We start from the raw sequence: 12,324 nt of genomic DNA on the forward strand, positions 1-12,324 counted from the left end.
GAATCACAATTTAAATCCTTTTCTAATGATAGTCCATAGATAGTACTTTTTCAATTTTTTTACCTTTTTGTCTCAAATTTCACACCGTTTTAGAGAAGTTTCCCAAACAGAGGTTAAATAGATTTCTATAGTTTGATGAGAATATCAATATTTGCTCAACTCTAAGAAATCAAGGAAGCGGGCAACGAAATTTCAGTAAATATTCGTCGATTCTCCGTTCTGCATTCAGAATCTGCTTGAACTAGGCATTATATATCCCAAAAACAATGAATAAAATCCCACACAAACATTAACAAAAAATTATTTAATTGCAGCAAATGACGAATTTTGTGCAATCATTTAAAATAGACACAATCGAAAATATGTCATGAGGAAAGTGATGCCTCCTAGCATTGTAAAACGCAACAATATAAAAATACAATAAATAACGTAACAAAAATGGACTAATAGAGGTGTACAATAAAAAATATAAATGGCTATAATTTAAATTAGGAGTATAATTTCTTAAAATTGAATATTAAATAATAAGCCGCAGTTACGTTCTTCTGATCTCACATAATATTGATTATAGAAAGACTTTTTCTAAACTGTAGCGTAAAATGCGCATTTATGTAATAACAGTTGGTTCCTCGCGGCCTGTGAACTTTTTAAGCTGGGATATTTCTAAACCGATGTTTACTAACGGTTTCAACATCACCTGAAAATCATAATTGCATAAACATAGTATTGAAAAAAAAAACTAATTACCTGGGCATGCGTTAATACGTCCTCTTTTTCGTAACACTCGATGTAAATCCTGATAGTCGCTCCGCTACTGCCAGTACCAGACAGACGATAGATCAATCTAGAGCCGTCGTTGAAAAGTATCCGAATTCCCTGGAAATAGAACATAAATATAATATATTATAAAATAAAAAGCCTTTTTAAATCTTTTATATCTGTAGATACGTTAATGACGTAATAACGCATTCGTGGTAAGGAAACTATCAAAATGTGTATGGAATTTTGTATATCATTCATTCATATACAAAGTTTAAAGCGAAAATTCACCATTACAATACACCTACACCACACAGATTATCTGAAGAAGTATCAAAACTATAGGCTAAATAGCGTCAAAAACGTTCTCAACGTATATATAAAATTTAGATTGCAGTAAAGTTAACAAGACATTAGAAATTTTGCCCTAAAGAATGTTGAGACGTAGTTTTACCTGATTCTTTGCTACTGAATTATCAATGGGGTCCACGTAGGAGAAATTATCAGCCTGGGCAACTTTATAAGTCTTGCCATTGGATGTGTAGGATTTGCCTACGAAACTGTCGCTCGCAATCAAGGATTCTAAATGCTGCATCAAAAGGTGAGCTGGTTCGGTTTCGCACTCTTCGTAATCATATCTAGTAAAGTAATTTCTGCCGTAAAGCTTCCAGTGTTCTTTCAATATTTCCTCGACTCCCATGTTTTTATGTTCTATAATAGACAACCACGCCAAAACTGCCCAAACGCCGTCCTTCTCTCTGATGTGATCAGACCCGGTGCCGAAACTCTCTTCACCACAAAGTGACAGACGACCAGCATCCATCAGGTTACCGAAGTACTTCCAACCAGTAGGAACCTCGAACATTTCTTTGCCCAATTTAGATGCAACGCTATGCAAGTATTAATTTTAGAACATATTTTAGTTTCTGTTTAGTGTAGGAAAACGATTATTTCCTCTTTTTGGTAATTAAAAAAACACACTTACCGATCAACGGCGGCTGCAGTGGGCATAGACCGAGCAAACCCATGAACTCCGTTCTTTTTAAAATAAGGAATACATTCCAGATTATTGGCTATTACGGCCAACGAGTCGCTAGGAGTCACGAAGAAGGCATTCTTGCCTAAAATCATGTTCCTGTCGCCGTCTCCATCGAAGGCAGCCCCGAAATCGTAAGTGGGGTCTTGCTTGATGGCATCAACCAGATCTTTTGCGTAAGTCAAGTTTGGATCCGGGTGGATTTCTCCGAAATTATCAAGGGGTACGATTCGGCGTACATTGTTATCTGGAGAGGCTCCTAGTTCATCGATAAAGATGTTGCGAACGAAGACGCCAGTAACTGTAAACAAAAATCGAGTTTTTTATTTAAAACCTTTTTGCATCAATACAGATTTCTTAGTTTGTTAACGTTGCGAATGTGAACGACAATTTAATCAAATTCAAGTTTCAATCCAAAGGAATTTCAATTTTAGGCTGTATGGCTTTTTAAACGACCCTAACATTTTGGTGCCGAGCAAATTCCTTACCTCCATTCATAGAATCCAACAAGATGTGAAAAGCAGGCCTCTTATCCGTTCCTCGAATAAGCGCCCTCAACTTGTGGAAGTCGAATATCTCCTTCATCAGCGCTACATAGTCCTTTGAGGAATCAATTATTTCGACCGTAAACTCTCTGCCATCAACCTAATTTGATAATGCTATAATGAACTAGAAAGTCAAGCGTATTGTTCAGTTAAATTTAGGTTTCTTTATAGCTTTAATGTAATTCGTACGAAATGAGTAGCATTTCGTGTTTGTCGTATAATATACTATTTTGCCCTATACTTACATTAAATTTACTGGTACCCAAAATATCTATTAATCGGTCGGTTTCTAAGGAAGGGGTGGTTTTGTATTCTTTAATCTTTAAGCTGTGTTCATAAATGGCATTTGTAAATTGATCGGGTGCAGGTCCTCCATTTTCGATGTTGTATTTAATACCGAAGTCATTTCGGATGCCACCAGGGTTGTGAGAAGCAGTTAGCACAATGCCGCCTATAAGGGAATATTTTAGGCATTCAAAACAAACAATTTATGCCTAAGAAATCTTCGGCTTAAATGGTAAAATTATAGAAGGTCTTCCAGGTTTCAAAAATGATCAAAGGACATTTTCAGTCGTTGACTTTGATTTTGATTGTATAGATTTCAACACGTGTATATTATGGATGACAATTTTAATGTATCAAAAGTTAATCTTGGAAAAAATAAATAATCTAAATCTGAGATATGAGGTAAACACGCCAAATCCGTATTTCTGTGCATTAAAGGTAAAGGATGTAACACTCAAAAAAATAATATATCAAAAATTAATAATTATTGACATTTCAATAGATATAAACGTAAGACATGAGGCTACTTTTTTATTATTTTAAAAGTATTTTGAGTGCATATTAACGTACGAAAAGCAGTAACTTACCCAAAACTTTACGCTCTCGAATTAAAGCAGAGACTGCTGGAGTTGAAAAAATGCCTAGTTGTCCAATGATGAGTTTACTAACCTGGAAAGATCAGTTTATATAAGCTGATATAATGTTTAAAATTAGAAAAAACAAATTTATGTACATGTGGATGTGGATGTAGCTAAAAAAGATGGAATAAAAAATAAAGAGAGAACCACAAACAGGTATCAACTCAGACTGTTATGGAAACATCCACAGTTTCCCTAATTTCTACTGTGAGCTACCCAGCCTGAAATATTCAAAAATAGTAAAGTTCTGGGGGATGAACATAAATGTAGCAAAAGTTAACAACAAGTCCACAAGACACAAAAGATATGGAGAGCTCATGTAGAAATGGAAAGAAAATGTAGATTTTAACTTGAACAATCCATTCCTTTGCCAAATTTTCCACTTTATAACAACTTTATGTTCAAAACAGTTCAATAAATCATCATGATCAAAGTGTGCAGAATTTATATGCGTGAAATATTTAATAAAATCTGTGGGTTATAAAAATAAAATAATTTGCAAACACAATATCCGGCAATGCCTTGATGACTTTATGGCCAGCCCTAAGTGGTAATTAACGAACTAATAAATAATCATGCAGTAAAACTTAATTTTAGAGAGGCAAACCCTAAATAAACATAAACATGATCATCAATATTATGTCATGGTAAGGTGCATCCAAAAAGTAAAAGTCAGTAAAAAAATACGTAAAATTGAAACTAGAGTATAAATTTAATAAATTTTTGTTTTTAATATGAATTCCTTGAAATTGTACTCCATACTGTTTTTTTTATTTAATTTTGTTTATAGCTTTAGAAGAAAATTAACAAAAAATGAATACTTTAACTCATCCAATAACATAAGACCATTTGTTGTTTTTTCTCTTTAATCCTCTCCTCTATCCATTCTTGTTTAGTTCTCGCTTTTCTAATTCAATGCAGTTTTTAATTGTATACATTTCACTTCATAGTTGTGATGTCAAAGTGCCTCCTGGAAATGTGTTACTTCTTCAAGAAAAGGGACAAATAAAAACTTTACACAGATTAAAGCGGTCAGAAAGAATAATTGCTGTAAAAGTAGGCTTCTCACAAACATTGGTTCACAATTGTATTAGCAGATGTTGTAAGAACTACCAAAAGGAAAAAACCAGGCGCCCAAGGATACTGCTGAAGTGAGATGAAAAAAAAAATTTAAGGAAAGCTCTCCAAGAAAATGAGTCATTAATAGAAATTATATTTGTATTTTAGTAGGAGGTGTGCAAACAAACAATTTGTAATGTGTTAAAGCTCTCAAATTTTGTGACTTACAAGAAAAGAACAAAGATAGTCACCACTTACTGAACACCATAAAAATGCGAGATTGGCTAACACAAATACCAGAATCACTAACCCATTCGCCAAGCAGAGAACTCACCTCATTAGCAGATGCTATCCGGATAATAGCATTAATGGCTGGCTTGGAGAAATAACGACCATCACCCCCTACTACCAGAGTAGACCCCTTCAGTTTATCTCCAAGGGCGTTAAAAATGCACTGGATAAAATTTTCAGTATAATTTTTCTGCATAAACACCTTAACTTTCTTCCGAAGTCCGCTGGTACCCGGTTTCTGGTCATCGAATGGTGTAGTTGGCACCACCACTGATTGGAGAGGTCCAGACATTTTGTAATATATTACTGCAAATAATGTGTTATTTGAAATATTTGAGAAAGAAAACTACGTGTACAACTATCTATGTATTTAGACAGAATATTAAATTATCATTGGATTTATGTTATAACATGGAGTATTATAGAGGAATTAACTGTAAGATAACCTTTTTCAAGTGATATAATAAGGATGAGAAGTGTTTACTTGAATTGTTTTAAAAAACATTTATTGCATACATTTTACTGGAATTATACACATCTACAAATTAGCTAGTTATAAATATGGCACATAATTTGTCTCTAATGTTCTACATGCTTTTTTAAGAACAATATGTGTAAGTTTCAAGACCTCGGTTTAAAAATTTATAGAAAAGTATAGAAGTTAAAATAGGTTTTAGTCCACTGCTTACTGAACCTTTTTTTCACTCTTTTCTCTAGATCATTTTTGAGCAAAAATAATTCAACAACTTGAAAGTAGGCATATTTATACTAACACCTTGATGCAAACCTTTACTATCAAACCAAGTTCAAATAGTATGAAGTTAAGAAAATATAAGTAAGCACCTATTTTTTAGGGGTTTTTGAAGTGACTTTTTTAGTTTCAAATTGAAAGTTCAACCAAATACACAATAAAACATCTAATAAAGAGGGTTGGTATTTATATTTCAAGTGAGGTTTATGGTCAAAGACAACTGATCAAATCTCTGTTCTGAATAATTAGATACTGAAGCAACACTTTGCTAATTAGGAGTTCATCAAATAGGTAGTAATAATAAATTAATAGCAACTGTCTCAAGCTTCGAAATTGTTTTAGGTATCTGCAGACCTACATCTGGGAATTTCAGTCAAATGAGTTTTGATTGCATATTAAATAAAAAGGTGGGGTTAAATTGCCTGGGAATTTGACTCATTTAGGTAATGAATAAATTTTTATCATTGTCTTACTTTTGTTGAATGAGTATTTTCCTCAATATTCTCTTCCTTATCAAGAACCAGCTTTTCACAAGGAATTCCTCATGTTCTTACACATACATATAGTGATAAAATAATTCTTTGGATGCACGAAAAGAGCTTCTTCAATGTTATACACCTTCAGTTCTAAGCTAAGTTTTAAGTAATATGTGATAAATTCAAATATTTTTGAGGTATTTGATTATATTAGACCCTAGATTAGATCTATAGATAAGTAGTTAAGGAAAAGCCCTTACAAAATTGATTTTAATAATTTCCACGCCTCCTTTGAATGCACAGCAATTATGACTGTAGAATCGAGGTGAAATTCAGAGAATTTTGCTTGATGAAATAACTATTCTCATTTAATAAAACGATAACAGCAAGAATAAAATCACAATTCCTAATCATAATAGATTAAATTAAGTTAATTACAAAAGCGAAGGAAAGATGTTTAATACCTGGAATTACCAAAGGAGCGTTTGCACAAGTAATAGAACAGTCTTCCTGACAAAATTGGAACTTTATCGGGTAATTTTTTATTTAAATATTCCTTTAATTTCGCCAAAAAATAATGTGAATTATGTTTTTAAATTCTCAATGACAATTTAAGGTCATCAACCACGCACCTCTATTGCGCATATGGAACATAAAAGTGTCACCGTCACTATTGTCATTCGAATCCACATAATAGAGATGAAAATTGTAGCGAATCGAAAAATCGACTTTGGATGTTGGTCATCTTTATCTCTTGAATGTTCAAACCATTCGAATCAAAAGGAGAAAAGAGAGTATTAAAAGCGGCTAATTAAGAGGTAACACATTCTTTAATGCAGTTTAATGCATTTGTTGCAGCGTTGCCGGTTGCAGGCGATGCCAGGGCCAGCTGGTTCCATCTAGCGACTACACTCGCTACTACATATTAGTGGCGGTTAATTCATAATTGCTAGCGACAGCGAAGAATTTATTTTTGGATTTCTGGTTGTGGTTCACCGCTTTCCTGCGATTACCTGTTGACCACAGAAGTTTGAATCCATATTAAATAGATTAGCTAGAAAAGTAAAAAATAATGTAGAGATAAAAGAAAGCATTTCACTCTAAAAACATTGCAATACGGAAGAGGAATTCTCGCATTCCTTCCTGGGACTATAGGTGAGCAACAAAAATTAGGCACGTCTTAGTTACAGGGTTTCCGCAGCCGCTTTTCGCCTCCCGGAGGAACTTCCAATTCCAACTCTCTCTTCCACAGAGGACGAGCTGTTTTGTGGAAAAACATCAACTGAAAATGTGTGGATTAGAGAGTGAAAAGGGCTCCTAAGGGTCTCATCGTAGGGCTCCACCTCCCTCCCCCATTACTACTACGCCACTACTAACCTAACTTTTACGGTTTGTTGCTGGTGATTGACCTCCTCGTTAATGAATGAATGAGAAATTCCTTTCGTGTGTAAAATGCGAAGGTGGAGTTGTAAAGTTGTTCATTCATAAAATCACAGAAAACAAATGAACATCTCACGGGGGAACGTGAGCTTACTGAGTAGTATGAACAGTTCCGTCTTTATTTCTTGCGTTGGTGATGGTTCCCTCTAATTTTTTAACCGATCTGTAGGTTTTTAGTAATTGATAGATAATTGAATTGAACTATTGGAAATTAACAAAAAGGTTTTTTAACCTCTCAAACTGACCACAGACCAACATAGTCCTTCTGGACGCCCGAGTTAGTCATACCAGCCAATTGAAGAGATTAGCAGATCTAGACAGTGCTCTCCTCAAGAAGTCTGCGTAGTCTTAGGTGAGTCAACAGCAATGTGCGAAATCATAGTACAAGAACCCTTTTTGAATATGTCCATTCAGGAATAATATTTCTGGTCTATAAGAAAAATATTCAAGTACGAAATTATTCATTTGAGCCATATCACTTTATCATCTGTAGGTACGCAGATTAAAGGCGTTTTATTTCTGAGTTGTAGTGCAGTTAATTACATTTAATTTTAATTACGGTGACATGGTATTGCACAGTGGCCGGCCACATCGCAAAACTTGAACCCTTTAGATTTTCTTTTTGCGTGCCCAAATAAATCCATTTTGCCACTAACGTAGATACCATAATAACATAATTCGAAAATAGCTTTGAAATTGCAAGCGTTGTTCCAGAATTAGCAACACCAATTAGGTATTAGCAAACTAAATTTTATCATTACCGAACCAATATAATTTGGGGCTTTACTAGTATTAGTGCAGCTTTTTGTGGCAAATATTTGACATGTGGTAACCATATTAGTGCTACAAATGTGCACCTAATATGCCCCCTTCCCTCGTCATACACTAAGAAGGCATGGTTACTACTCATTCCTCCAGTTCTCTGTTCTCCACTGGAAACATCTGTTTTAAACATAAGCAGAGGCGTGCTGTGCGTAACTATTCCCAGCGTTTAATCAGAGTCACAATGCTAAAATTGAACAAATTAATTGGAATGTAGCCATTAATAACAATTACTGTTTTTTTTTATTGTCAAATTAATATCCCTGAAAAAAGACGTATTTAACTTATGTATGTATGTAGGTGTATTTATGCAAATCTGTATATGGATAATGATCGCAAACAAAAGCCGTGTGCCACTGATACTATTTTTTGTTAACATAATCTACATGTATACAGCGATAGTCGAATCCAGAAAGTTAACCAAATGTCGATTTATTGTTAAATCTGTTTTTAAAGTGGAGAAAATGTGTTGAAAATATGCGGATAGATGATGGGACAAGTGGTACTAACGCTATGAAATCTTAAGTGAAGAGTGTGCTGTATTTCTAAGAAAAAGAGGCGTTTTCAATAGTGTGGGTATCGATGAACATTTTTCCATACCCGGAAACCAGTATTCCCGGACGGGTATTGAAACTTGTTCCGTCACGTAAGTAATTTGTTAATTTCTTAGTATGAACGTTTTAAGTGCTTGATTTTTACAAACTTACTTGTCTGAATTTAACAGGTAAATAATACGATTATTTAAATTCGCTACTCACTATTGATATCTCGAAAACCGTAGGAGATACCAAGTTTTACGAAATTTGTATAGTCTTATACCAGTTAAAACTGCATTTTAATTTAACTTTAAATACTTTTGTATTTACCTCAACCGACAAGGAGATATCCCTTAAATTCAATTTAACATTTTCATATGCACTTTTTGTTTTCTAGACTGAGATTTCAGATTCTCGGGCCCATAGTGTTGTTCGGCACAAAAATATATAAGTTTGCCCTAATTTAATCAGCCGCGTATCTCTTACGGTTTTCGAAACCTCAGTGGTAACCAAGGAATTTAAATAACCTTAGAGTGATAAAAATGGGTACACAAGTACCCATAATGAATAAGAACTAATACGTCCATGGTGATTATTGATTTGTCCTTACTTCATAACAATCTTAATTATAGTGTCATTCGACCCTACATATTCTTGAAGCCTTTCAAAATACTGATCCTGTAAAATCACACTGTTTGACTACGATCAAAATTTCAACCATTAATGGATAAATGAACCACTTATTCATGATTTCGCTTCAATTTAGGCCTACAGGAAGACCTATTACTAATGCGATTTACTTATTTAAGTCCTAAGTTATGCACAAAACCTGCTCATGAACATTAATTTTGAAAACCATAACAACTTAATTTCGCATTTAAAATAGTGCCCATGCATATTCAAGGATGGACCGCACTTGATAATCACACACAAGCACCAAGAACGTTACTCTTATCTTGGAAACCACACTTCCTTTTCAAAAAACGCAGCTGCGTTCATATCATTATCCAGGAGCCGTATAAATACAAAAGGAGTGGAATATCATCATTTAGAAAAGCTTATTGTTAGTTCTGTGAAGAAGTTAAAGTGGAAGTGTTGTATTTAATTATATATGATCAGTAGGTGAGTTTATTGACCATAACTATCAGCAGCGAATTCATATATTCACACAGGGAGAGGAAGAGGTAATTTTTCCTTGTCTTCTTGTAGACAATCCCTGCATTTATTGCCTCAGATGGGGGCGGATCGGGTCTACAGTTCCTGAGATATTTACGTGAAATATTTTGCCATTTAATTTTTTCAACTTTATTTAACATTTTCTTTTTATTTGCTATTTTTTAAATTTTCCGATAAATTTTCAAACCTTGACGGTTGAAAACCCGATGCAATGGGGCTTTTCATAGGGCTGCTCGCGTGATCAGTACTGCAAGCTGCCTTTTGAAGGGCATTGTTGCTAAGGTTTCCTACAACAGTAAAAGCAAAATAGACATTGAGCATATTTCGTATGTCGTGTTGTTGCATTTTTTTTGTTTTAGCAATTGATACTGATTTAAACGTACGAAGTGTAAGAGACCAGTCATGCATTATAAAAATGATAAGCAGAAATTAAGATCCCTAGAATTTTATAAGAAAATTATCAAGATCTTTCCTTATTTCGTGTGAAAAATTTGCAGGACTAAGTTTCTATCCAATTTTCTTCTCACCAATGTGTTAAAGTTGAATGCTGAGTTTTTAGATCACAATACAGAGTGCCTGTTTCCAATTTACTAAGCCCTTTAGAGAAGTCGTTAGTTTTTTTATCTTTAAATCACCAAGTCCAATTTTCCTGGAATTTTCCATTTCTATTTTTATGAACTGATTTATGGTCAATTCTTCATAGAGTTCTCTAAAAGATTCATTCCTTTGCTCCATATTTTTACTTCAAATTGAGTGAAAAAATCAGTTTTCTGTTGTATGGAGTTTTGGTCTGTATGTAAAAGACTTCTTTTATCGAATCGATATTCATAGAATGTTAAAGATTTTTCATGGATGTTGACGATGATATTCGGCAAAGAAACCTGAAAAGTGGAATCTCTGCGAAATGTTTGGGCTTGTCACGTGATATTACGGTTTCCTAAAGATTTCACTGAGATACCTCAACGCTTTTTGGAAGAGCTTTATTGAGTAACATAATTTACCCTATTGGTAAATTATAACAAACCATTGAACTGTACAGGGTGTTCCAAGTCAGATCCAAAACCCTGTGTTTTTAATATCGCTGTATTTTACATAAAAAGAGACGAATGTATAAATAGTTTTAAGAAGCTGGTTCACTTCAATACAAAACAACTACAATGTAACAGTTCGTAATAGAACACTCTGTATATTATTCTTACATTAAGTGGATCTTATCATGTGCATTTTCTAACATTATTTACAGATTTTACGTCTAAAACTATACCACATGGCTACTTTGAATTTCTCAGTATATATACAGGGGAGCAGAAAAAAGATTTCACATCTAACCTGGAATATCCTGCACCTTGGCAATATTGACAAAATCATACTTGTATAAAACGATGTATAAAAAATAAGACAGTTCCACTTCTGTTTCGTCCATCATTCTCATGCCTGGTCACTCAGTCTTATGAAGAGTTATGCTCATTGATGCAATTTTCTTCAGTTATTGTATTATTTTCAACATTGCAATCATGTTCAAGGGCAGTTCTAAATTCGTTTTCAAAATCCTCATCAAGGAATGTAATCATATTAGTTCGAACTATCGTCATACAGTCATTGTATGAAATATTATTTGATGTCATATCTAGACAGCCATCCAACGTATGAATAGTGTTTTCATCGGGTGTGTAGGCCATATATTTTTCGTAGAGTTTCATCCTGAAACATTGATCTATGTGGTTGCGCAAAGAATGTTAGACAAAATTCCAATAGTTGCAGTATTTGTTTATTGTATACGTATTTTTATTTTCTTAATCTTACCTGATGTCCCATACTACAGTCCCTTTTACATTGATGATGCATTCGGAATTGATGAGATTAGAGCAATTTACGTCCTTTACTAGAAATCTGTCTGCCTCTTCTAATGGAAATAGGCCAGAATACTTTTCAAGCTCTGTTAAGAAATTCTCCAATGTCTCACCTATCTCTGCGTCTGGCCCAATGTCATCTTGTGCCGATACGTATCCCAAATTTAGCAATATACACTGAAAAAACAAAATTTAACGAAAATGTTTAGTATGAGAAATTGAACGTGGAGAAATTTTAACGATTAAGAAACCATTTTCAGATAACTTAGTATAAGCTGCAGAACTGATTTTGAATTGAAGCATATGATTTAGTATGGCGCCTAATATGATTTAGTGTTCCCCGCGCCCATGTTTCGGCGCGTAATATGATTTAGTGTTCCAATAATTTCGCGGCGTGTTCCGAAAGAGAATGAGAGTTACCATTAATGACAAATAAAATTTTCCGTGACTCTCTCACAATACTTTTAATTCGCCTTCACTCATCAACCTCCTTTTAGCCGTACTTACCATAATATAGCAACCCCCGAAGACCGCCAAACACAAAGGAAAATTCAACTTCGCCATTTAGTTGGAAAACCCAATTAAAGGATCAATTGGATGTTTTAATAATAAGTTCTACGGATACTAACGAGCTAATGAAATTTGCGAGTTTGTTATCTT

The 12,324-nt window shown here is 34.0% G+C and overlaps 2 protein-coding genes across 3 annotated transcripts; both read right to left on the reverse strand.

Moving 5' to 3' along the window:
- Positions 1–285: 285 nt before the first annotated feature.
- Positions 286–6,443, reverse strand: Pgm1 (phosphoglucose mutase 1). Its single transcript, XM_066395690.1, has 9 exons — positions 6,305–6,443; positions 4,657–4,919; positions 3,213–3,294; positions 2,586–2,791; positions 2,284–2,440; positions 1,745–2,096; positions 1,214–1,649; positions 748–876; positions 286–697 (listed from the first exon to the last, which is right to left on the reverse strand). Exons 2-9 carry the CDS (start codon positions 4,903–4,905, stop codon positions 608–610), a joined length of 1,701 nt encoding a protein of 566 aa, XP_066251787.1. The 5' UTR covers positions 4,906–4,919; positions 6,305–6,443; the 3' UTR covers positions 286–607.
- Positions 6,444–10,788: 4,345 nt separating this feature from the next.
- LOC136412575 (uncharacterized) lies at positions 10,789–12,306 on the reverse strand. 2 transcript variants are annotated; one of them, XM_066395668.1, is made up of 4 exons: positions 12,172–12,306; positions 11,778–11,841; positions 11,618–11,717; positions 10,789–11,515 (listed from the first exon to the last, which is right to left on the reverse strand). In XM_066395668.1, exons 1-4 carry the CDS (start codon positions 12,226–12,228, stop codon positions 11,263–11,265), a joined length of 474 nt encoding a protein of 157 aa, XP_066251765.1. In that variant the 5' UTR covers positions 12,229–12,306; the 3' UTR covers positions 10,789–11,262. The 2 variants fall into 2 exon arrangements, with proteins under 2 accessions (XP_066251765.1, XP_066251764.1); XM_066395667.1 differs by having other exon boundaries at positions 11,618–11,841.
- Positions 12,307–12,324: the final 18 nt, after the last annotated feature.

Source organism: Euwallacea similis, chromosome 12, assembly GCF_039881205.1.
Source record: "Euwallacea similis isolate ESF13 chromosome 12, ESF131.1, whole genome shotgun sequence".
Taxonomy (NCBI): domain Eukaryota; kingdom Metazoa; phylum Arthropoda; class Insecta; order Coleoptera; family Curculionidae; genus Euwallacea; species Euwallacea similis.